At 42.3% G+C, this 25,451-nt stretch overlaps 1 protein-coding gene across 1 annotated transcript in view; it reads right to left on the bottom strand.

The window, feature by feature from the left end:
• LOC309548685 (uncharacterized protein) overlaps positions 1 to 25,451 on the bottom strand; it is a 127,284-nt gene that overhangs the window by 70,467 nt on the left and 31,366 nt on the right. Inside the window, exons 7-9 of the mRNA XM_082248647.1 lie at positions 13,142 to 13,277; positions 4,993 to 5,131; positions 2,763 to 2,777 (exon numbers count right to left, since the gene is read on the bottom strand). Coding sequence (XP_082104773.1) covers positions 2,763 to 2,777; positions 4,993 to 5,131; positions 13,142 to 13,277 — 290 coding nt within the window. The remainder of the gene's footprint in view (positions 1 to 2,762; positions 2,778 to 4,992; positions 5,132 to 13,141; positions 13,278 to 25,451) is intronic.

A 25,451-nucleotide genomic window follows, 5' to 3' on the forward strand; every position in this document is an offset into this window, starting at 1 on the left:
AGGAATGTTGTGCCATTCTTGTCTAATACAGGTTTTTAGTTGCTCAACTATATTAGGTCTTCTTTGTCACATCTTCCTCTTTATGATCCGCCAAATGTTTTCTATGGGTAAAAGATCTGGACTGCAGGCTGGCCATTTCAGTACCCGGATCTTTCTTCTACACAGCCATGATGTTGTAATTGATGCAGAATGTGGTCTGGCATTGTCATGTTGGAAAATGCAAGGTCTTCCCAGAAAGAGACGACGTCTGGATGGGAGCATATGTTGTTCTAGAACTTGGATATACCTTTCAGCATTGATGGTGCCTTTCCAGATGTGTAAACTGACCAATCCACACGCACTCATGCAACCCCATACCATCAGAGATGCAAGCTTCTGAACTGAGCGCTGAGAACAACTTGGGTTGTCCTTGTCCTCTTTAGTCCGGATGACATGGCATCCCAGTTTTCCAAAACGAACTTCAAATTTTGATTCATCTGACCACAGAACAGTTTTCCACTTTGCCACAGTCCATTATAAATGAGCCTCGGCCCAGAGAAAACACCTGCGCTTCTGTGTCATGTTTAGATTTGGCTTCTTTTTTGGCCTATAGAATTTTAGTTGGCAACGGCGAATGGCACTGTGGATTGTGTTCACCGACAATGTTTTCTGGAAGTATTCCTAAGCCCATGTGTGATTTCCATTACAGTAGCATTCCTGTATGTGATGCAGTGCCGTCTAAGGGCCCGAAGATCACGGGCATCCAGTATGGTTTTCTGGCCTTGACCCTTACGCACAAAGATTGTTCCAGATTCTCTGAATCTTTGGATGATATTATGCACTGTAGATGATGATAACTTCAAACTCTTTGCAATTTTTCTCTGAGAAACTCCTTTCTGATATTGCTCTACTATTTTTCGCCGCAGCATTGAAGGAATTGGTGATCCTCTGCACATCTTGACTTTTGAGAGACACTGCCACTCTGAGAGGCCCTTTTTATACCCAATCATGTTGCCAATTGACCGAATAATTTGCAAATTGGTCCTCCAGCTGTTCCTTATATGTACATTTAACTTTTCCGGCCTCTTATTGCTACCTGTCCCAACTTTTTTGGAATGTGTAGCTCTCATGAAATCCAAAATGAGCCAATATTTGGCATTGCATTTCAAAATGCTTTCAACATTTGATATGTTATCTATATTATATTGTGAATAAAATATAAGTTTATGAGATTTGTAAATTAGTCCATTCCTTTTTTACTCACAATTTGTACAGTGTCCCAACTTTTTTGGAATTGGGTTTGTAGAAGTCGGAAGTAACGAAGTGCATCGGAGCATGGTTAGACGGCGCCACAGACACCGGGATGTGCAGCTGACATCCATCGGTGATGAGAGAAGCATTTGTTTATTTTTACTGCACTATGATTTATATTGTCTAAACGCCTACTCTATTTGTATTAACTGTGAGCAGCTTTTATAAGCATTTTAATACATTTTCAATTGTTTGGTTACTATGCCATTGAAAGTTTTCTTTTTGTTTTCGCATGATATTTGAGCAAGGGCTCTGAACTATGTCTTGGAATTGTCTAACTATTTAACAAGCAATTAATCATGCCAAACATGCAAATAGAAGGCAACATTAGCTGGTGAGTTTGACATCCATTGGGAGCGGGATCACTTGCACCTGATTTGGTGGTTTGAAACAAGACCTTGGAAAAGGGAGGCAATAACTAAACTTTAATAGGAGCTTTTAACCAATCTTTTTCACGAAGACTAGCTCTGGGTGTTTATGTCTATGGACTTTAGGAATATCAATATTCCTTTTGATGTTCACAGCATTACCTTTAAAGTATTACACTGTTACTTTTATTTTGTTATATTTAGAAATTTATGGTGGCAGCAGTGTGTAATTTTTGAGTATTTTATTCATGAGGATGATAGAAATACAGTGAGTGTTATTGCATACTATGCACAGTATATATAATTAATATAATTATTTTCTTTCACGGAGAGTCACATTAGATATACAGATTTTCATAGCACAGGGTGCACAATTGTTATTAGAGCTATAATGCAATATACAACAAAAAGACATATCTTTTTCTGTTTGTGCTTGAAACTTTATTTTCAGAGGCATTACAAGCATTAGTAACCACTAGTTGTGCATTTTTGTTTTGTGAACAGGAAATTGTTACTTTTTGGCAATTAAAATTTAAATTTTGAAACCCTTTTTAAAAGCCTTTTATTATGGGTTATGTCAAAGTATTTACATTGAACAAATCAGCTAAATCAGATTACATAAAAGAAAATATTGTCTCTTCCATATGTGCGAAACAAATGTAAGCATTAGAAATCAGTATACATGTTCCCCAGCACACCATGGATCTTGCATAGCAGTCCAAAAAACATGTTATTGTAAAAGGTTCACATCACATCAGGATAAGTGTAATGTTTGGGAGCCACGTAGGACCCCTTCGTCGTGCATGTTATGGAACATATCACATGCCTGACGAAGGGGTCCTGCATGGCTCCGACACAATGCACTTATCCTGATGTGATGTGAACCTTTTACAATAAAACGTTTTTAGAACTGCTATGCAAGATCCATGGTGTGCTGGCGAACATGTATACTTATCTGTGATATATCCAGTGTCCAGCTGGTGATCGCTGCAGCACCCATAACAGATGTGCCTATATCCAGAAACGTGTGCGATTCGAATATGAACTATTCAGCAAGCATTAGAAATAACACTGCTCCAGGAATGGTCTTCAATTTAGAATAACAAGACTGTGCGGATGCTTAAAAAAGAAAAAAAAAAACGAATTAGAACAGTGTATAATAATAATAATAATAATAATAATAAAAAATATATAAATGAATCAATGTTCTTATATATTCCTATATATATTCCTATATATGATCCAAATCTTTACTGGTATCTATTAAATATAATTCATGGTAATGTCTGATGCTATCTAATCTGGTTTAATATACTGAAAAGCAGAGGAAATTACATTAACATGAGTTCTGGTCACATGAATGAATATGTCATTATGACATCTATAAGTAAATCTAGTTTAAAGTGGCGTTCACCGTGTGGTCATCGTGTGGATAATGTGGTGAATGGTGATCTCACTCCTGCTACATCATTCTTTTTACTAATTTTATAGCTTGAAAGAGATAGTGAGTAAATTAGTCTTAATTAGTGCTTTTTTAGACAGACAGCAAAATAAATACAGTTTGGCCAGATGGGAAAATGAGAATCTTATTTCTACTAGCATGTGTTTTCTACTATTGCCAATTCAGCCATTATGCATACCCTTTCTCTTCACCTTTGTTGTCAGTTTCTTTAAAGCAGAACTTCCCCCAAAAAGGAAAGTTTCATTTCCTGCTTTATATCCCCCCCCCCCCTATCATTTTTGGAATGTTTTTTCTAGGGGTGGGGAAGTGAGGGGGGAGCAGGTATCTAGTTTTTCAGGTACCCAATCAAATTTCTGCTCGAATCATCCAGGCCAGGGGTCTCCAAACTTTATTAACAAAGGGCCAAATTGCTGTCCTTCAGACAGGGGGGCTGGAGTGTGGCCAGCGGAAGTTGAGAATGTCCCAGTGTCAATGGGATTAAACAATGCCTCAGGTTTGGTGGTCAGAGGGAGTAAAAAAATGCATGGTGTCTGTGGTCAGTAGGAGTAGGAATAGTGCCATATCATTGGTATCGGTGGGAGGAATAGTGTCCCATTGTTAGTGTCAGTCAGTGGAAGGAATTGTGCCCCATCATTGGTAATATTAGGAGGAATAGTGCCCCATCATTAGTATCGGTGAGAGGAATAGTACCCCATTGTTAGTGTCAGTGGGAGGAATAGGGCCTAACTATTGGTGTCAGTGCCAAGGAATGGTGCTTTATCATTGGTGTCAGTAGAAGAAAAAGAGGGTCAGATAAAGGCAAGCAAAGGGCTGCATCTGGCATCTGACCAGTTTGGAGACCACTGGTGTAGGCAATTTGATTCCACAGGAAGCCCCCTCCCCCCCCCCATGAGCAGCCTCCTGGGACACTGATTTTTAACTATTTTTTTTGTCAGACTGAAGAACCTATTTAAATATGAAAAGGCTACACAGGTAGTAAAGTTGTAAGAGGTCCAAATAGATATCCATATATTTGGGCAAGGCCACCCAAAATTTTCCAACCTTGTAGCCAAAGCTTCATACTGCCATCCTGAACATGGCTAAACAGGCTCAGGTTGTTCTATCTTTCATACTACCACAGAATTAATATGGAAATTGAGAAGCGTTGGAATCATGGCCAGGATCCTATTGGATGACTTTGTCCACATTATGTCTGCCATGAGGTGCTGCCAAAGAGCTGGATAAAGACACTATGTAGCAGCACTGTAGCACTGTAGAAAACTGACAGGAATTGGTAAACAAGGAAGGAGGAACCTAGGGTCTGATAGACTACAGGATGGAGTTTCCTAATATGTTATAAACAAATAGGAACAAATACACAATCGCTGGCAATAATAAATTATGAAATATATTGTCTACTCTAAATACATTTCTAAATAGGGTTCTGAAGTTTGTTTTAGTACATGGATGCTAATCTCATATTCAGACAGTTCATTTTATAGTCAGTGGTTTGTTTACATGCATATCACTACTTCTCTTGTTCTGTATTTTGGGTATGAATTTCAGTTTCTGTTCTAATTCTGTATACATGAGCCTCACATAGCACCATTTCTCTTGTTTTGTAAAACCAGTGTAATTTTCTGTATCTGTTTTTATTCTATAAAAATGGATAGTGCAAAGTGCCAATTCTTTTGTTTTTTTTTTATGCTGGGTGCAATTCTAAGTATTCTTTCCAGTTCAATATGTATGGACAATGCATACTACCACATTTCTTCTTCTTCTGGATGATGAGTACAGTTCTCAGTATTCATTCTTCTCTATATTAATGGATGCTGCAACCTTAACAGACAGCACATTAAAAAAATAACCAAATTTATTATTACTAATACTAACCTTTTTCCAGCTCTCAGAAGTTCAAACCCTTCATTTATTTGGGTAAAAGGCAACGTATGGGTCACTAAACCATCCAGGTCAAATTTTCCTGCCATGTAGTCAGAAAATAACCGGGGCACTGAGTCCAAACTTTTAAAACCTGAAAAAGTCAGACTCTAGTTCAGTTTGGCTGTTAGATACAAAAAATACACACATGTAAACATGTTACACGTTAGGTGTATATATATATATACTGTGTACAGTAAAATCTTGGATTGAGAGTAACTTGGTTTGAGAGTGTTTTGCAAGACAAGCAAAATTATTTTAAACATTTTGATAAACGAGCGATGTCTTGATATACAAGTAGCATCACCTCACAACTGAGTATAAAAGAGAAGAGAGATGCCTCTAAGTGTAGCAATATGGGTACATGTAAGGAAGGTACAACATTTAGAAACTCACATGGTTGATGTATGTTGATGTACATCTAAGTATGCAGGCATCTGGGGTAAAGCTGTCCACATAGACCATTCTCCGCACCGCCCTCAACGTAATCCACTTCCATGCTGCGCTCTACGAGCGATTCAAGCCTCACTTTCAGATCGCTCTGTTGCAGGGTATGATTGCAGTCATGATTGCAGACTGACAGCGGCGAGAGCCGGCGGTGCAGGGGATGGTCTATGTGAACAGCTTTACCCTGGGTGATTACATACTTAGATGTGCCTCTTTTAATCTTCAACCATGTGGGTTGCTAAATGTTGTACCATCATTAAATGTAACCATATTGTTACACTTAGAGGCGCCTCTCTTCTCTTTTATACTCTGTAGCTCCTGCTGGATTTTGCTTCTAATCCTCTTGTGAAGGCTGCCATTTGTGGATGAATATTTTATCACATTGCTATAATCTTTTTTATATGGACTATAAACTGAAGGATTTAGGAATAAACTATTGTGAAATGAATCATCTGAGTTTAAATGATTTCTTATGGGGAAACACGCTTTGATACACAAGTTTTTTGCATTACCAGCATGTTTCCGGAAAGAATTATGCTCCCAATCCAAGGTTTTACTGTATATATATATATATATATATATATATATATCTATATATATATATATATATATATATATATATATATATATATATATATATATATATGTCAGTTCCTGCACATGAAAGAACTGCGGTCTCTAAATTCCAGTCGCCCGTGACTATATGTGTGCTGCAAGTGTGCCTTGGTAGTTGTGCCATACTATACTATAAGGAGACATTTATCAAACAAATTAATCACAAATTTAGCTGCAAATCTGTCAGTTAACATAGTCTATGCAATAGTTTTATTGTGTATTTGTGTCCCCTGCATCTGAAATTTTGGGCAGCAAACTGCCACAGATTAGCAACAGATCCAGTCTGGTTTTACAACTGGAGACACACACTCAAAACAGATGCACAATAAAGAAGTAGTCAGGGAAAGGCTTCATTCTGTTCCAGTGCTACTTAAAGCGGGACTTCATCAAAAATATGAAGGTCCTGTTTTCCTCCTCCTGCCCCCTCCTGTACATTTTTTGGAGGGAACGGATGGCTATTTCTGACAGGTACCCATCCCACTTCTGCTCTTCTTGCCTAGGGGGAGAAGAGTGGAAGTTTGGCCACCACCCCCCCCCCCCCCCCCACCTGCAACCTCCTGGGACACGTCACAAGTCCCAGGATTCAGGAAGTTGTGGGACCAGTCTCAATGCGCAGTGCATCATGCACATGCACTGTGGGGAGCTGTCTGTGAAACAGCAGGAATTCACAGACAGCTTCCCACAAGCAAGATGGCGGCACTGGGAACCAAAAGACCAGCAATGAACCAGCCCAGGTGATCACAGTCCTTGTCTCCTGGATCATTAAGTATCTGTTAATTAAAAGTCAGCAGCTACCGTTTTTTTTTTCCTTTAAGAGCAGTGAAAGGGGAATTTATGAATGATGCTGCCTAATTTATAATAATCTGACTCAAATCTGCCCCACTACTCCGTTTAGCAATGTCTAGCTGTGATGCAGAATTGGTAAATGCCCCCTATTTACAATAATATTTGCCTTACCCATCCCTACTCCATCCATTATATATATATACATATATATATATATATATATATATATACTGTGAAGGACAAGGAAGCTCTGTGTGTTTGTGTGTGCATCTAAATAATTGTCTATAACACAGCTATGGTATATAGTGCTACTTTACTAAGTTAGGATTACAAAGAGAAAGAATAAAAGTAACTTGATTGTGCATTTATAAAAGTAAAGGTAGCCTAGAACAACCGCGTTATACAATCATTTAGATAAAGGGTTATTTCTTCTGGTTAATTTTTACAATGAGATTAGCTTTTGGCAACGTTTTTAATATGTGGAAAGCCTCAATATAGTGGACAATTGCCATTGTCAAGAAGTACTGATAGTTTTAAGGTCAATTTAGAAGCCATCTTGCCTTTTGAAAAACATAGTGTTTCCATAAAGTTTAAAAGAGGTAAATATTGAAATTCTGTGTAATAAAATAAAAAATAAACTACACTTTATCACTCCTTAATTCTGACTTCAAAAATAATAAGTCCAAAACGTGTAAAAGTAACAAAGTCAAGCTCTTTTGGTGGGAATCAATAGTATCTGTTTTGTTTAATGTATTTAAAATTATTTGAAAACAATTACATTTTTTTTTAGTGGGGGGTGCGGGTATGCATTAGGGTAAAAAATGTCCTAGCATTAAATACTACTTTAATGTGTTTAGCATAGAACAAATATTAAGTTCTGCAATTTTTTTGTAGCCAGGTAAACTGGAATAATAACACTGACCTCTTTGCTCCCCCTCAACCCTACCCCACCCCATCACACATACCTACCCCAACCCCCCACTAATTGGCATTAGGAAACATTTTTTTTTCTTACTTAAAATGGCTTTACATGTTCATCATTCAAAACCTGCCTTTCTTTCTTTCTTTCTTCATGCAGGATGCAATGGGTTGTGTGCAGAGTAGAATAGTGCACACTTGTCCCATCTACAGAAACTTTAACTTCCAGGATGTCTTACTGGGACAAGGGCATTGAGTGTTACTAAGTGGTCTGAACTTTTGTGGGTACTGTTGCTAGTAACCCCCAGAAATCATATCACCAGCATAATAACTCTCCCTGCAGCCCAGAGGATTTTCCTCGACTGCATTATATTCAATAATACTTATTGTAAATGGATATAAAGTACCTGTATCTGGTTTTGGGTCCTCTCTATTTTAATAGGAAAAAAAGTGCTAATTACTCATAAAGATATATAACTAATGGTATTTGTCACAGATGAAGAACATTGTTTTATTTTTCTGTTTTTATTTTTGTTGTTTTAAGTTATTTCCCTATCCACATTTGTTGCAGAGCACTCGCCATGCTCTTAACTACGTTTTGCTGCCATTTGCAGCACTCTAGCCCATTCCATTGGTGTTTTAGAGACATTTTAGTGCCTGAAAGTTCGGGTCCCCATTGACTTCAATGGGGTTCGGTGTCCGGGTAAAGTTCGGAAAAAGTCCGGGACACGGACCCGGACTTTTTTTTCAAGTTCGGCCGAACCCGCCGAACACGGACATCCAGGTGTCGGCTCAACTCTAATGACAAATAGCAAGGAAAGTGAAGTAAATGCAGAAGTATCATAAATCGCCACTAATCAGAATCCTCAAAAGACTCCTGATGAGGCCCTGCTGTAAATGGCCTGTTGTAAACAGTCTAGTGAGCAGTACACATCTGTGAGTCTGATTTTTACCTAGTACTGAACTTTCATCCATCCCAAGCTCTCAGCTCTAATTTATATCCAAAGTCCTAGTTTAGCGGCGTTATCTTAATAAAAAGTGATTACCTTAAAGTGATATTAAACCCAAAAACAAACATTTATTATATTGCAGCTTACCGATTTTTAGATTTGATGGCTACATTAGTTTTCTTTTTTAAGCTTTCTTTCTTCTATTTTCACCTGGTGATCTGGCCAGTAAGTCTGTTGTTTTTCAAAACAACAAGCTCTTTAACAGACATATCAGTTACAGGGATGAGACAAACCATTTAACACTGACAGGGGTGCTTACAATTATCAATTTTTATTAATGTGACACCTTGATCACAAAAGGTAAAAAAGGTAAAAGGTAAAAAAAAAATGTTCCTGTATCTGCTTATTAAGTATTAGCTTGAGCTTGGCTTTGATTTGTTAGCATATTTCAATCTACTAGTCCATCTAACACTACCCTTCCCCCAGACTGACAATGTTGCTGTCCAAAGGTGTCCCCTGTGCTCCTTCATCCAGAGTGAGGGCACTGTAATACAGGATGTATGTTATTGGCCAAATCACCAGGTGAAAAAAGAGGGAAAAAATCCTAGAAAAGAAACCTAGAAAAGAAAACGAATGCAACCACCATATCTAATGGTTGATAAGCTGCAATATATTACAATTTTGGTTTTGGGTTTAGTACTTTTTTAATGAATAAGCAGTTTCCAATCAGTTAAACACCAAACACACCTGATTTACAAGGTCCAGAAGACAAATAAGACACATTAGACCTCCTAGGATAAATATGCATAAGAGCTATAATAAATTAAAGTGGAGTTCCACCCAAAAGTGGAACTTCCACTCATTTGTTTCCTCTCCCCCTCCAGTGCCACATTTGGCACCTTTCAGGGGGGAGGGGGGAACGGGTACCTGCTTTTGACAGGTACCCTTCCCCACTTTCGGGAGACGGCGCCGTGGCGCTGTCCCTCGGAGGTTTGGCCTCCTCCTCCTTCCCCCGCCGCTGAGCCAATCCGAATGCGCTGCATGCTTCGCACATGTGCAGTAGGGACCCGCCCGTGAAGCCGCAAGGCTTCACTGCCAGGTTCCCTTACCGGCAATGGCGGCGGCAGCACCCGACAGCCGATGGAAACATCTGCTGCGGTGACGACATCGCTGGACTCCAGGACAGGTAAGTGTCCTAATATTAAAAATCAACAGCTACAGTATGTGTAGCTGCTGACTTTTAATTTTTGGAGGGGGAGTGGAACTCCGCTTTAAGTATCTAACAAATAGTACTTTCATTCTGTGAAAAATATGCCGGTTGTCAGATTGTGACAAGATTGTGTCAGATTGTTGTCTTGAAAATATGGAAATATAAATGTATTCAGCATCTTTAACATTAATGATGTGTCTGTTTTGTTGCATAGAGCTAGTTCTGCAACACCCTCTCCATTGACAAGAAAAGCTGTTGGAGGTTGCAGCTCTGGCTCTGGTTTTTACCATTGCAACAACCATCTTGCTGAAGAGACTGGCCTTACTCAGCAAGTGATCCAAACTCTGCACTAACCCAAAATCAGAACAGACAGAAGGGAAATCTAAGTTGAAAAACCTACATAAAGATCCTACAAACTAGAAGCTATAAGTTGGAGAATTCAGGGAAACCAGTGCTACGCACATTCTCTGACTTGTAGCTTTTAACCACTTACTGTCTGCTTACGTTGACACTACTTCGGCAAGCGGTCTGTTATCGTCTGGCGACGTAGACCTACGTCGCCAGACACTTCCCTTTCTCGGCGGCGCGCGCGTGCCGCCGGAGGCTCACTCCCGCTGTATTCAGTCACAGCGGGAGTCGGGCCAGGGGAGGAGCAGCGGCGATCGCCGCTGCTCTTCCCCGATCGTCGGGGATCTAGTGTGGAGATCCGCCTGCTTGTGTAAACACAAGCAGGCGGATCTCCTAAGTGACAGGCAGGGTCAGATTGCAGGGTTCAGCTATGCTGGATCTGTCCTTGTGTCACTCAGTCACCTCCCCCCACACACGTCAGTAAGCACCAGGCATACATTAACCCCTCCCTCTCCAATAAAATTAACCCCTTCCCTGCCAGTGTCATTTTTACAGTAACAGTGCATATTTATAGCACTGATTACTGCAGTAATGTCACTGGTACCCCCAAAAGTGTCAAAAATGTCAGTTAAGGGTCCGATCTGTCCGCCGCAATGTCGCAGTCCCGCAAAAAAAAATCGCAGATCGCCGCCATTACTCGTTAAAAAAAAAACACCAAAAATTACAGAAATCTTTCCCTTAGTTAGTAAACGCAATAACTTTTGCGCAAACCAATCAAAATACATTTATTGTGATTTTTTTTTTTACCAAACATAGGTAGCAGAAAACAAATTGGCCAAAAATTTAAAAAAATTTTGATTTTTACATTTTTTTGGGGGGGAATTTCATATAAAAAAATGTGAAAAATATTGTTGTTTTTTCAAAATTTACGCTCTTTTTTTGTTTATAGCGCAAAAAGTAAAAATCGCACAGGTGATCAAATACCACCAAAAGAAAGCTCTGTTTGTGGGAAAAAAAGGACGTAAATTTTGTTTGGGTATGGCGTCGCACGACCGCGCAATTGTCAGTTAAAATCACACAGCGCCGAATCGCAAAAAGTGGCCCAGACGTAAGACAGCAAAATCCTCTAGTGGTAAAGTGGTTAAATTAACCATCATACCAAATGATACCAAGAAAGGCAGCTTGGGATGTCAGATGAGTTGTGGACACATAACAAGAAGAGTGGCTCACTAGAAGCTTCAAGACAATAGTGCCCATGACCCTGTCAACTGGACAGCAAAGGGTGGGTTAAGTTTTGAAATGCAGTGGTTTGCAGACAGCAGCATGGAATGTTCAAAATTGTACATCTATACAGACAGGTTGAAATTATAAACGGAAACTAGAACAGATGGCCCAGAAGAAGCTGGATCTTGCATAATTAGGAAATTACTGGTCATCTATTATTTAATAATGGAAATTAAAACTGCAAAAAGGCAATGAAGGGGTGGGTTACCATCTAAGGGTCCTTTCACATGAGCGGTCATCTCGGCAGACCCCGCTTTGCTCAGCAAGGCATCGCTCCGCTGATCCCCGCTAAGTAGGTGGATGACAGATCCGCCTCCGCTCACTGTGCAGAACAGACAGACAGAGTCCTGTTCTCCCCTATGGGGAAATCGGGTAAAAACCAACTGCCTGTCCGTTTTTACCCGATCTTATCTGATCTGATCCTCAAGACGTTGGAAAATAGGGTCATCATCCATCTGGATTTGGCGGACAGGATCGGATCAGATAGCGGCAGGTGTCAGCGGACATGTCAGGGGTATATGAAGGGTCCGATCAAGTCCGCCTGAAAAACTGACAGGCGGACCTAATTGGACCCTCCATGTGAAAGGACCCTAAATAGGTTCTCCACTAGTTTGTGACCATCCTCTCCATTCATTAAGATATCTACCCCTTCTACACCGGGCCTTGTCACATAGCACAGTTTAGTAGCAGTTTAGTAGCAGCAAGGGACCCTCTCTTGTTTCTTCCACAAAAGGCATAGGTAGTGGGAGTACCCATGTCACTGGCTGCTCAGACCTGCAGGAGTTATGTATCTCTAGCTGCAGGAAGCAGGACAATGTGAAGTAAGTGCTTTAACTGGGTGTATGGAAGTCCTACATGTAGCATCCAATTATATAGCCCCCCCTTCCCATAGTGCCACGGTGCCCAAAAGATGAATGCACCCTACAATTTATAAACCGCTACAATTGAATCTTTTAAATATATTTTTAAAGCATTCCTTAAAGCATAACAAAGCAACAGGAGCACTACACCAAAGAGAGTCCAAATGCTTTATCCTTTTTTAGCAAGATCACACCAAAAGCCAATATGTATCAAGGATCAAAAAACTCCCCTCTTATCAGTGCTACAGAAATTCATATAAATGAAAAAATCATGTAAAAAAAAAAAACAAAGTATAAAAAGATGATGAATAAACAACTATTAAAAAACAATAATGGCACACATATAGTATATGGCCTTAACACCAATCAACAAATGAAGAACTAATGCCTGTTTGGTGTGACCTTGCTGAAGAACCAATAGAGCATTTTGTACTCTATTGTTGCATGGTACACCTGTTGCATTCCTATCTATGCTTTAAATGACAAATGTAGTGTCCATTGTAGGGGATCCTTGCTTTATGTAAGCAGTCTTGCCAGGGTCAATTAACTTGTTGAATGATTGTATCCTCATTGCTCCAAAGGAATCAGTGCTGTAATATCAGCACCTTTTTGAAACCTTCAAAGTATTCCTGTCATTTAATGCAGTGTACAGCAATACCAAATAGGTGTCTTATAGTAAAATGTACCTCCATATATACTGCCTTTCCACGTGCGTCCTGTTAGAAGCAGAAGAGGATCAAATGTGACCTTTGCATCGTGGGGAGCTACTCCTATTACCACGCTGGTTCCATATCCTGGATGAGTACACTCCAGTGCTGCTTTCTAGTAGAAGGAAAATAGAAATCAAGCTGAGAATTTGCATCATTGAAATAGGTTAATGACCTATAAATTATTGTATTCAACATAAGTGTCATATACTTTATAAAAATACAAAATGTAAAACAGTGAAATGACAGACCCTCAAAGATTTGTAGTTTCCAGACATATACATACCCAAGCATGTTAATATCTTCCAAGCATGTATGTAACTTTCTCTGCAGTGAAAAGATAGCAAAGTATGCTGCCACAAAATACTCAAAATGGCTTATTCAGTTTAGTCTTGATAAAGCTCTATAAAATTCCATACTCTACTAATCTCAGGATGAGAGATGTATATCCTGTATGTACCAATACTTTCCAACATGTTCATTCTATTTTTTCCTTATTAAGCAGTTCATTGTGCAGTGACACAAACTTTTATATTACTGTTATATCATGCTTACTTTTGAATTGTTTTTATATTTGATCTTTTCATTATATTTATAGTGTTTTGTTTTTATTACTATATTACACTGAACACAGTATTTTACATTAGCCCCATAAAGCAGCCCTAATAAAATTGTTAGGGCACATGAATATAAAATTCTCTAAAGCTATATAATATAATTTCTTTTTTAAATTTACTTGGAATCAATGGTAAAAAAAAAAAAAAAAGTTCTAAATTTGATGTACCTGTTTTACAATTCTGTGATAAACTGGAGCTACAGCAAATAATGGTAACAAGCATACATCAAAAAAGTGCCTCCATCTACTTTCTTCTCTGTAATTCTAGCCCAGTGTATTTCATCTGGGGTACCGACCTCCAAGAATCACATTTATCTCATTTCACAAATTTCTACAAATACTGTAGGTCTGTGTCTCGCACAACTTTTGCCCATAACCACTTCCATTTAGACCTGTACTAGGCCAAAATGACTCTACCATTCTTTTTCTAGTTGACCACTTATTGCCTGAGTCCTCATTTGGCAACATGGTTATGGCTCAAAATCTAGTCTTTATTTAAGGCTAAGTTCACATGTAGGCGTTTTGGGGCGTTTTTGGGAGTTTTTCTGCTCTAGGATCAGCTCAAAAAATGCCCAATAAGACAAATCCTATTCATTTCAATGGCCCCTGTTCATCTGAGCATTTGACGTTTTAACCACTTGCCGTCTGCTCACGTTGCTGCTGCTGCAGCAACGTGGCTCGTTATCGTCTAGCGACGTAGTACTAGACTCCTCCCCCTGTAGGCGGCGCTCGCGCACCGCCGGAGACGTGCTCCCACTGTTTTCAGTCACAGCGGGAGTCGGGCCAGGGGAGGTGCGGCGGCGACTGCCGCTGCTCTTCCCCGATCGTCGGGGAATCTAGTTTGGAGATCCGCCCACCTGTGTAAACAGAGCGGGCGGATCTCCTAAGTGACAGGGAGTGACAGATCGCAGTGTTTAGCATAGCTGAACATCCGATCTGTCCTTGTGTCACTCAGTCATCTCCCCCCCACCAGGCATACATTAAGCACCAGGCATACATTAACCCCTCCCTCTCCAATAAAATTAACCCCCTTCCCTGCCAGTGTAATTTTTACAGTAACAGTGCATATATATAGCACTGATTACTGCAGTAATGTCACTGGTACCCCCAAAAGTGTCAAAAATGTCAGTCAAGGGTCTGATCTGTCCACCGCAATGTCACAGTCCCGCAAAAAAATTTGCAGATTGCCGCCATTACTCGTTAAAAAAAAAACACCAAAAATGACAAAAATCTTTCCCTTAGTTAGTAAACGCAATAACTTTTGCGCAAACCAAACAAAATACACTTATTGTGATTTTTTTTTACCAAGCATAGGTAGCAGAAAACAAATTGGCCAAAAATGTAAAAAAAATTTGATTTTTACATTTTTTGGGGGGGAATTTCATATAAAAAAATGTTAAAAATATTGTTATTTTTTCAAAATAAACGCTCTTTTTTTGTTTATAGCGCAAAAAGTAAAAATCACACAGGTGATCAAATACCACCAAAAGAAAGCTCTGTTTGTGGGAAAAAAAGGACGTAAATTTTGTTTGGGTACAGCGTCGCACGACCGCGCAATTGTCCGTTAAAGTCACACAGCGCCGAATCGCAAAAAGTGGCCCAGACGTAAGACAGCAAAATCCTTTAGTGGTAAAGTGGTTAAGCAAAACGCCCAACGCTCAAAAAAGTACATGAGCTTCTTTTTGGGCAGATTACAGGCGTTTTTATTTTTTTCCATTGGTTACTAGTCAACCTAAAAACGCCTGCACAAAAACACCTGTAAAAACGTCTGTAAAATGCCTGAAAAAACGCCCATAAAAATGCCTGAAAAAACGCCTAAAAAACGCCTGTAAATAGCAACGCCAAGATGTGAACGTAGCCTAAAGCTTCTCACTTATTTTATTATTTATTTATTTTACATTTACAGGGACCTTATGTGAGGGTCTCATTTCAATACCCCTCTTGTCTCTACCTTATTTAACCTTATACAAATTCTAGTTTAACCTCTTACCTCAATTCAGCATTCTCAGAGACCACGCGGGGAGTGCTATACACAGACAGATAACAATCAAGGTTGGTACAACACTCAAACCCTTTTTTCCGTGTTTCCTCTTTTTATAGGGTAATAGACAAAGGTACAGAATGTGATAAGAGATAAGGGTGTCACTTAATCATATGATAGTTCTTTATAAGGACACAGTCAACATAATGGAGTGTGTTTGTCAACCCCCAAAAGTACACCCTTAGTTTGTGACCACTTATCTGAAACCCCACCTATAAATGTTCTTATAATATAATATATTGTGTTCTTGTTCCTAATGATATTACAAATAGTTGTGGTTAAGCTAAGTCAGCAGGACTTCTCTTTTTCTATGCAAGCAGTGTTGCCAACCGTCAGTATTTTTACTGGCAGCCAGTAAAAAATTGGCTTTTTATTCCTGCCAGTAAATGCCAGTGACAGGAAAAGGGTGCCAGTAAAAAATATGGCTGTGATGCATGGCTTGGAACTGCGCATGCACAGTTCAAGTCCAGAGCCGGACGAGACCATGCTACAGTGTGTTTGTACAGCGCCGGCGCAGAGAGGGTCTGATGGAGGTTGTGCCTGAGCATATTGTGTGATGTCATGGGAGCCGAGCAGTGCTTGCCCATTCTAATTTCTTGCCCTCCTGAGTCCTGTCCCTAAGCTAATTGCTATATATCTAAAATAAAATACATTTTTTTTTTGCTTTATTACCTACTTTACATCACATTGTTAATTGCATATTGTACTTGTTTGTAGCCTAAATACTGAAATTTGCACTTAAAACTATAATTTTGTAACTTTTGGAAATGCCAGTAAAAGCTTTGCTGTGCCAGTAAATTTTGGGTGTTGTGTCAGTAAATTTTAATCTAGTAGGTTGGCAACACTGTATGCAAGCCATTTTGTGAATGCATAGTGTAATACAAAATCTTAAGCTTTAACCACTTTAATACAGGGCACTTCCCTCCCTTCCCGCCCAGGCCAATTTTCCCCTTTTAGCGCTGTTGCATTTTGAATGACAATTGCGCGGTCATGCAACACTGTACTTACACCAAATTTATATCATTTTCCCCCCACAAATAGAGCTTTCTTTTGGTGGTATTTGATCACCTGTGCGATTTTTACTTTTTGCTAAACAAATAAAAAAAGACAGAAAAGTTTGAAAAAAGAAAAAAGTTTTTTTGTTTATGTTATACAATTTTGTAAATAAATAAGTTTTTTCCTGCACTGATGAGCACTGATGAGACTGCACTGACAGGCACTGATGAGGAGGCAATGATGGGGTGGCACTGATGGGGTGGCACTGATGGGGTGGCACTGATAGGCGGCACTGATAGGCGGCACTGATAGGCGGCACTGATAGGCACTGATATGTGGCACTGATAGGTAGCACTGATATGCAGCATTGGTGGGCACTGATAGGCGGCACTGCTGGGCACTGATAGGCGGCATTGATGGGCACTGATAGGCGGCACTGACGGGCACTGATAGGTGGCACTGACGGGCACTAATGGGCACTGATAGGCAGCACTGGTGGGCACTGATGGGCACTGACGGGCGGCACTGATCGGCACTGACGGGCGGCACTGATGGGCACTAATGGGCACTGATAGGCGGCACTGGTGGGCAATAATGGGCACTGGTGGGCGACACTAAAGGATGGCAATGATGGGCACTTGTGGGCAGCACTGATAGGGAGGACACTGGTGGGCATCACTGATGGGGAGGGCAATGGGGGGCTCCCTGAGCCCTGATTGCCATCCCTGGTGGCCATAGTGGGCATCCCTGGGGTCATAGTGGGCATCCCTGGTGGATCTAGTGGCATCCCCCCCCGAGGGTCTGCACTGGTAATCAATGATCTGATTACCAGTGCCGACCCCCCCCTGTCAGGGGAGCCGCCGATCGGCGCTCCTTTACTCGTGCCTGTCAGGCACGAACTAAGGAAAGCCGATCAACGGCTGTTCCTGTTTTACTATGTGACCAGCCGTGATTGGACACGGCTGATCACATGGTAAAGAGCCTCCGTCAGAGGCTCTTTACCGAGATCGGAGATGCAGGCAGGGCCGGTTTTAGACAAAGTGTGGCCCTGGGCAAACCTAAAAGTGGGGCCCCAAATATTTTTATATTCTGCCAAAAATATAGGCGCCATATATGGTGATATGCTGCGCGGCACCCAATTGCACCAACCGGCAAGGGAAAGGGAAGAGAGGGGCCGTGTCCTTCCACAGGTACGCTAGGAATCTGTAAGATCGGTGATATGGGCTCCTGACAGTGACGTGGCCCCTTTGTAAAATCTTTGGCTCCGTTCACATCTAGGCGTTTTGGGGCGTTTTTGGGGCGTTTTTCTGCTCTAGGATCAGCTCTCAAAACGCCCAACAAGACAAATCCTATTCATTTCAATGGCCCCTGTTCACATCTGAGCGTTTTGACGCTGTATACAAAACGCCCAACGCTCAAAAAAGTACATGAGCTTCTTTTTGGGCAGATTACAGGCGTTTTCCATTGATCTCTATTCAATCTAAAAACGCCTGCACAAAAATCGCGGTAAAAATCGCGGTAAAATCGCGGTAAAAAACGCCGCAAAAATCGCGGTAAAATCGCGGTAAAAAACGCGCGAAAAACGCTACGCTCAGGTGTGAATGTAGCCTTTAGACACAAGGAACAAAAGTGCAATAATTTATAAACAAATGCAATATAAATAATTCACAAACCAAGACCAGTGCATTACAAAAATCATACATAGACAAAACCAGAGCATTACAATAGTAAATTGCCAGGTCTAGGTGGGGTAGGGTTGCTACCTTACCCCTTTAATCCAGGACACATACGAATTACCAGTGGCGGCTGGTGCTCAAAATTCTTTTTGGGGGGGGGGGGCGCAAACAGAAAAATGTAATAGGCATTGCTTTGCGGCAAAAAACGCTGTAAAAAATTGCGTGACTTAACAAACAATCATTAGGTTGGTTCAAGATTGACCAGCGTGTCCCCATTCACTGCACAGTGACCAGCATGTCCCCCATCAATACACAGTGTCCACAATGCACAGTGACCAGCATGTCCCCCATCAATGCACAGTGACCAGCATGTCCCCCATCAATGCACAGTGACCAGCATGTCCCCATTCAATGCACAGTGACCAGCATGTCCCCATTCAATGCACAGTGTCCAGCATGTCCCCCATCAATGCACAGTGACCAGCATGTCCCCCATCAATGCACAGTGTCCAGCATGTCCCCCATCAATGCACAGTGTCCAGCATGTCCCCCATCAATGCACAGTGTCCAGCATGTCCCGCATCAATGCACAGTGTCCAGCATGTCCCGCATCAATGCACAGTGTCCAGCATGTCCCCCACCAATGCACAGTGACCAGCATGTCCCCATTCAATGCACAGTGACCAGCATGTCCCCATTCAATGCACAGTGACCAGCATGTCCCCCACCAATGCACAGTGACCAGCATGTCCCCCACCAATGCACAGTGACCAGCATGTCCCCCATCAATGCACAGTGTCCAGCATGTCCACATTCAATGCACAGTGACCAGCATGTCCCCCACCAATGCACAGTGACCAGCATGTCCACATTCAATGCACAGTGACCAGAATGTCCCCATTCAATGCACAGTGTCCAGCATGTCCCCATTCAATGCACAGTGTCCAGCATGTCTCCCATCAATGCACAGTGTCCAGCATGTTCCCCATCAATGCACAGTGTCCAGCATGTCCCCCATCAATGCACAGTGTCCAGCATGTCCCCCACCAATGCACAGTGACCAGCATGTCCCCATTCAATGCACAGTGACCAGCATGTCCCCATCAATGCACAGTGTCCAGCATGTCCCCCATCAATGCACAGTGTCCAGCATGTCCCCCATCAATGCACAGTGTCCAGCATGTCCCCCATCAATGCACAGTGTCCAGCATGTCCCCATTCAATGCACAGTGTCCAGCATGTCCCCATTCAATGCACAGTGTCCAGCATGTCCCCCATCAATGCACAGTGTCCAGCATGTCCCCCATCAATGCACAGTGTCCAGCATGTCCCCCATCAATGCACAGTGTCCAGCATGTCCCCCATCAATGCACAGTGTCCAGCATGTCCCCATTCAATGCACAGTGACCAGCATGTCCCCCACCAATGCACAGTGACCAGCATGTCCCCATTCAATGCACAGTGACCAGCATGTCCCCATCAATGCACAGTGACCAGCATGTCCCCCATCAATGCACAGTGACCTGACCAGCATGTCCCCTATCAATGCACAGTGACCAGCATGTCCCCCATCAATGCACAGTGACCTGACCAGCATGTCCCCTGTCAATGCACAGTGACCTGACCAGCACGTCCCCATCAATGCACAGTGACCAGCATGTCCCCCATCAATGCACAGTGACCTGACCAGCATGTCCCCCATCAATGCACAGTGACCTGACCAGCATGTCCCCATTCAATGCACAGTGACCTGACCAGCATGTCCCCCATCAATGCACAGTGACCTGACCAGCATGTCACCATTCAATGCACAGTGACCTGACCAGCATGTCCCCCATCAATGCACAGTGACCTAACCATTATGTCCCCCATCAATGCAGTGTCCAGCATGTCCCCATCAATGCGTGACCCCCCCCAGAGGACTTCACTTACCTCTGGTGCCACTGCCGTCACCGTGTCTGGCGTGCTGCTCGGGACTCAGTCGGACGTCTTCTCCCTCCGAGTCCTCGCCTCGACCTGCATGCGCGCCGCCCGTCACCGTCCCGACTCCCTGGCGACCGTGCTGCTCGGGAGTCGACTTCTTCCTCCTCCATGGCGCTGCGACTCGGTCGGCGCCGCCCGCTGTCTCTTCTCTGACGGCATACGGGAAGGTGTGGTGAATTTGGTGGGGGGATCACATATTAGGGTGGGGGTGTCAGTGGTGAATTGTGTGCTTTTGGGGGGGGGGCTACACCGCCACTGTATCATACCCCCCCCCGCACACAATTCACCACTGATCTCCTCACCAAATTCACCACTACTGTGTCATTCCCTCCGAATGACACAGCAGTGGTGAATTTGGTGAGATTACATAATGGTAGGGGTGTCAGTGGTAAATTGTGTGGTGGTGGGGGGTGGGAATGACACAGCAGTGGTGAATTTGGTGAGATTACATAATGGTAGGGGTGTCAGTGGTAAATTGTGTGGTGGTGGGGGGTGGGAATGACACAGCAGTGGTGAATTTGGTGAGATTACATAATGGTAGGGGTGTCAGTGGTAAATTGTGTGGTGGTGGGGGGTGGGAATGACACAGCAGTGGTGAATTTGGTGAGATTACATATTGGTGGGGGTGTCAGTGGTAAATTGTGTGGTGGTGGGGGGGGGAATGACACAGCGGTGGTGAATTTTTTGGGGAAATCACATATTGGTAGGGGGTTTGTGCCACAGACAGACCCCCTACCAATATGTGATTTCCCCACAAAATTCACCACCGCTGTGTCATTCCCACCCCTACACCACCACTGACACCCCCACCAATATGTGATCATATCCCCCAAATTCCCCACTGCTGTGTCATATCCCCCACACCACCACCAATATGTGATGTCCCCCAAGTTCACCACTGCTGTGTGTGTCGTTGTCCCCCCATCACACAATTCACCACTGACACCCCCACCAATATGTGCTCTCCCCCAAGTTCACCACTGGCACTATGGTGAATTTAGGGGAGATCACATGTTGGTGGGGGTGTCAGTGGATGTGGTAGTTAGCTGGGCTTGCTTATTATCTACTCACTGACCTCTGTCACCACTTATGAGGACACCATAGAAAGACAGCGCCGCCGGGCCCCTCCTCCCACAGATGCAGCGCTGGCCACCGGACTCCTCCTCCCACTTCCATAGCACGGCCGCCGGGTCCCTCCCCTCCTCCCACTTCAATGCTATTGGCCGCCGGGTCCCTTCCCTCCTCCCACTTCAGTAGTGACAGCCGCCGGGCCCCTCCCCTCCTCACACTTCAATATAGAATTGGCCACCGGGCCCCGCCCCCTAATTCTATAGCGGCGGACGCAGGGCCCCTCCACTCCTCCCACTTAGCGCTGGTCGCCGAGCGGCAGTTCCCGGGCGATAGCCCGATGTTGTCTCACTCTGAGACAACATCGGGTGAATTAGTGCTGTACTGGGCGGCGGGTTCCCTTCCCGTCCGAAGTGCCCGACCGACCGGTGACCGCTCAGTCTGCCCCTGGAGCCCGCTGGCCGCTGCTGACAGTGGCCCAGGGCCCCTGGACATTCGGGGGCCCTGGGCAGTTGCCCAGTTTGCCCCCCCCTAACGCCGGCCCTGGATGCAGGGTGTCAGACTGACACCTCGCATCACCGATCGCCGCTCTGCGCGCCCCCGGGGGGCGCCCAGAGCGGTGTTATCCTGCCGCCGTCATATGACGTCCGGTCAGGATAACTCAACCACATTCCCGCCGTCAATTTGTAATAGGGCGGGCGGGAAGTGGTTAAAGTAGTTCTCCAGCCTTAGTTCCATAAAGCATTGCAAATACATGTAAATGATTAACTTCTGCAGGAAATCAATATTCAGAGAGATCAATATCCTATCACCTTGTTTCCGTAAATTTGTTCTGTGGTCAAATACCTTTTACCATATCCAATTACAGACAGCTGGGAGCTGATTCCCCTGTCCCTCTTTCCGCCTCAGTTGTCCCTCTTTTTGTTCTGATGCATTGACTTCTCTAAATAAAGGTATTTTGAACTACCAAAGTGTTATACTTTCAGCAAACATATGAATGGTTGCATTTGTCATGTTGACAAACCAGAATAAAAAAAAATGTAGCAGTGAAAAATACACTTGTGTGTTAACCAATCATTTTTGCTTATTAGCTTCCAGAAAACATCACTGGAGCCTTGTTACAGTACTCTAAAGAGCCATCAGCCATGATGCAAGCAGAAGGCTGTTTTTTTTGGGAAAAGTTATGCAAATATCAAAAACGCTAGATGGGCCAATGTCAGTCTGGATGCAGTAGGTGAACATACCTAGGTAGTGCCCACATATAAAGAGCCTCCATGAATGATAACAAACTGATATCCAATGAATAGAGAAGTGTGCAATGGACACTAAGCCTGGGGAGGAAATGGCTGGATGTTGGACATCCTCCAGCCATGCAATGTGAGAAGCTCACAGTCCTAACTGCTAACCATAATATCTTCCTTGGAGTTTGGCCAACTATATTAGCTTTAACTTCAAATAGAGATGAAACATTATTAAGCATGTCTAGCTTGATTTGATCAATCCTAAATGGTGAGAAGGGAACTAAAGTAATTAAAAAGCCCTCCAACTGAATCAGTTAATAGCACAATATTGCCTTATTGGAACACAATGTATCCACATGTCTCATTCTATCACATATCCCAAAAATAAGAGGATAATTCCTCCATTTCTGGACAGTGAATGCAACCACACAAATCATTCCTATACATCCAATCAACCAGATGCACATCAAGAACCACAGGTGTAAGGAGCAAATATAGCTGGATATAATATTTATTTCAAACTGCATATAGCTGCTTCAGGCTTTTGGTTATCATCAGTAGGGATGATGGAACTTTTGAAAAGTTCGGTTCGGCCAGAACATCCGAACTACCCGAAAGTTCGGCCCGGATTTCAGAACCCCATTGAAATCAATGGGACCCGAACTTCGGTAATCAAAAAACCCCATTTTAAAGCCCTAAAACCCAATAAATGCCCCTAAAAAGTGCCTAGGGTTCTGGGTCATGCCCCAGGGACTATTAATCACACAAAAAAAAAGTTCTTAAAAATTGTCATTTTTGATAGAGAGCCAATTTTTGAAAAAATTAAAAAAAAAAACAAAAAAAAAAGATTTTTTGATTTTGACTTTGGATTTAGTATCTGGGGGTCTAAAAAGTGGGCATGTGAAGTTTCAGCTCTGTAGCATGTTCAGAACCAGAAAAAAATAGATCGTTGGTATTTTGTCACTTTCAGAGCACCAATATGGCTCCGCAGTTTTGTTTGCTGCAGGCGTTAATAGTGCTTTTTTGAGGACATGTTTGGAGTCAGGCATGACATCTGAACATGTCTATAGGGGTATATATACATACACCCATGTCTGTATATATACACCTGCACATATATAGGTGTCAAAGGAGCAGAACGCTATACTTTTGCTAATTAAATAATTTGAACTAATATGGCTAGGCTCCTAACACACCTATATATGTGTAAATGTAAAATACATATCAGTGTGTGTGTATATATATATATACCCCTATACAGAAGTTCAGATGTTTTGCCTGCCTCCAAAGAACCCAAAAAAATGCTAGCGCCAAAAAAAAAAAAACGCCCAGGTGTGTTGTTGCAGGCATTTTTTGGAGGCAGGCAAAACATCTGAACTCGTGTATAGTGGTATATATACACACATACTTGCATGTATTTTTACACTTGCACATATATAGGTGTTGGGAGCGTAACCATATTAGTGCAAATGATTTCATTAGCAAAAGTATAGTGTTCTGCTCCTTTAACACATATATATGTGTATGGGTATATATACATATAAGTGTGTATTTTTATATACCCCTATACAGAAGTTCAGATGTTTTGCCTGCCTCCAAAGAACCCCAAAAAAATGCCCAAAAAAATGCCAGTGTCAAAAAAAAAAAATGCCCAGGTTTGTTCTTGCAGGCATTTTTTTGGGCATTTTTTTGGGGTTCTTTGGAGGCAGGCATGACATCTGAACTTCTGTATAGGGGTATATATACACACCTACACATATATAGGTGTGAAAGTAGCACAACACTATACTTTTGCTAATTAAATAATTTGCACTAATATGGCTAGGCTCCTAACACACCTATATATGTGTAAGTGTAATATACATATAAGTGTGTGTGTATATATATATACCCCTATAGAGAAGTTCAGATGTTTTGCCTGCCTCCAAAGAACCCAAAAAAATGCCCAAAAAAATGCCCAGGTTTGTTCTTCCAGGCATTTTTTAGGGCATTTTTTTGGGTTCTTTGGAGGCAGGCAAAACATCTGAACTTCTGGATAGGGGTATATATATACACACACACACTGATATGTATATTACACTTACACATATATAGGTGTTGGGAGCGTAACTATATTAGTGCAAATGATTTCATTAGCAAAAGTATAGTGTTCTGCTCCTTTAACACCTATATATGTGCAGGTGTGTATATATACAGACATGGGTGTGTGTATATATACCCCTATAGACATGTTCAGATGTCATGTCTGACTCCAAACATGTCCTCAAAAAAGCACTAGCAACGCCTGCAGCATAAAGAATGCTGACGGGAGCGAAGCCATATTCCTGCAGCGAAAGTGACTTCAGAGAAACTAGCTTTTCTCTATAGCGGTCACACCCTGCTATGGAAGGGTTTTGTCACCCTTCCATAGCAGTCAGAGTCAGTTAACCCTACACTACACTACGGTCCCCTTACACTTAACACTTTCCCTACAGAAACTGAATAAATTAAAGCTAACTATAGTGAAAAAATAGCACCCTAACTACACTAGATATCCCTTTCCTCACACTAAAAATTGCTAAATGACACTTTGTAACACATTGTAACAGAACAGCATTCCACTCTCTTTCATGTCCCGTATAAGAATGCTAGGAATTTGGAGGGGGCTATCTTATATACTGGGGGGCGT

The sequence above is a fragment of the Pelophylax lessonae genome (assembly GCF_965119305.1).
Source record: "Pelophylax lessonae genome assembly, chromosome: 1".
NCBI classification, from domain to species: Eukaryota; Metazoa; Chordata; class Amphibia; order Anura; family Ranidae; genus Pelophylax; species Pelophylax lessonae.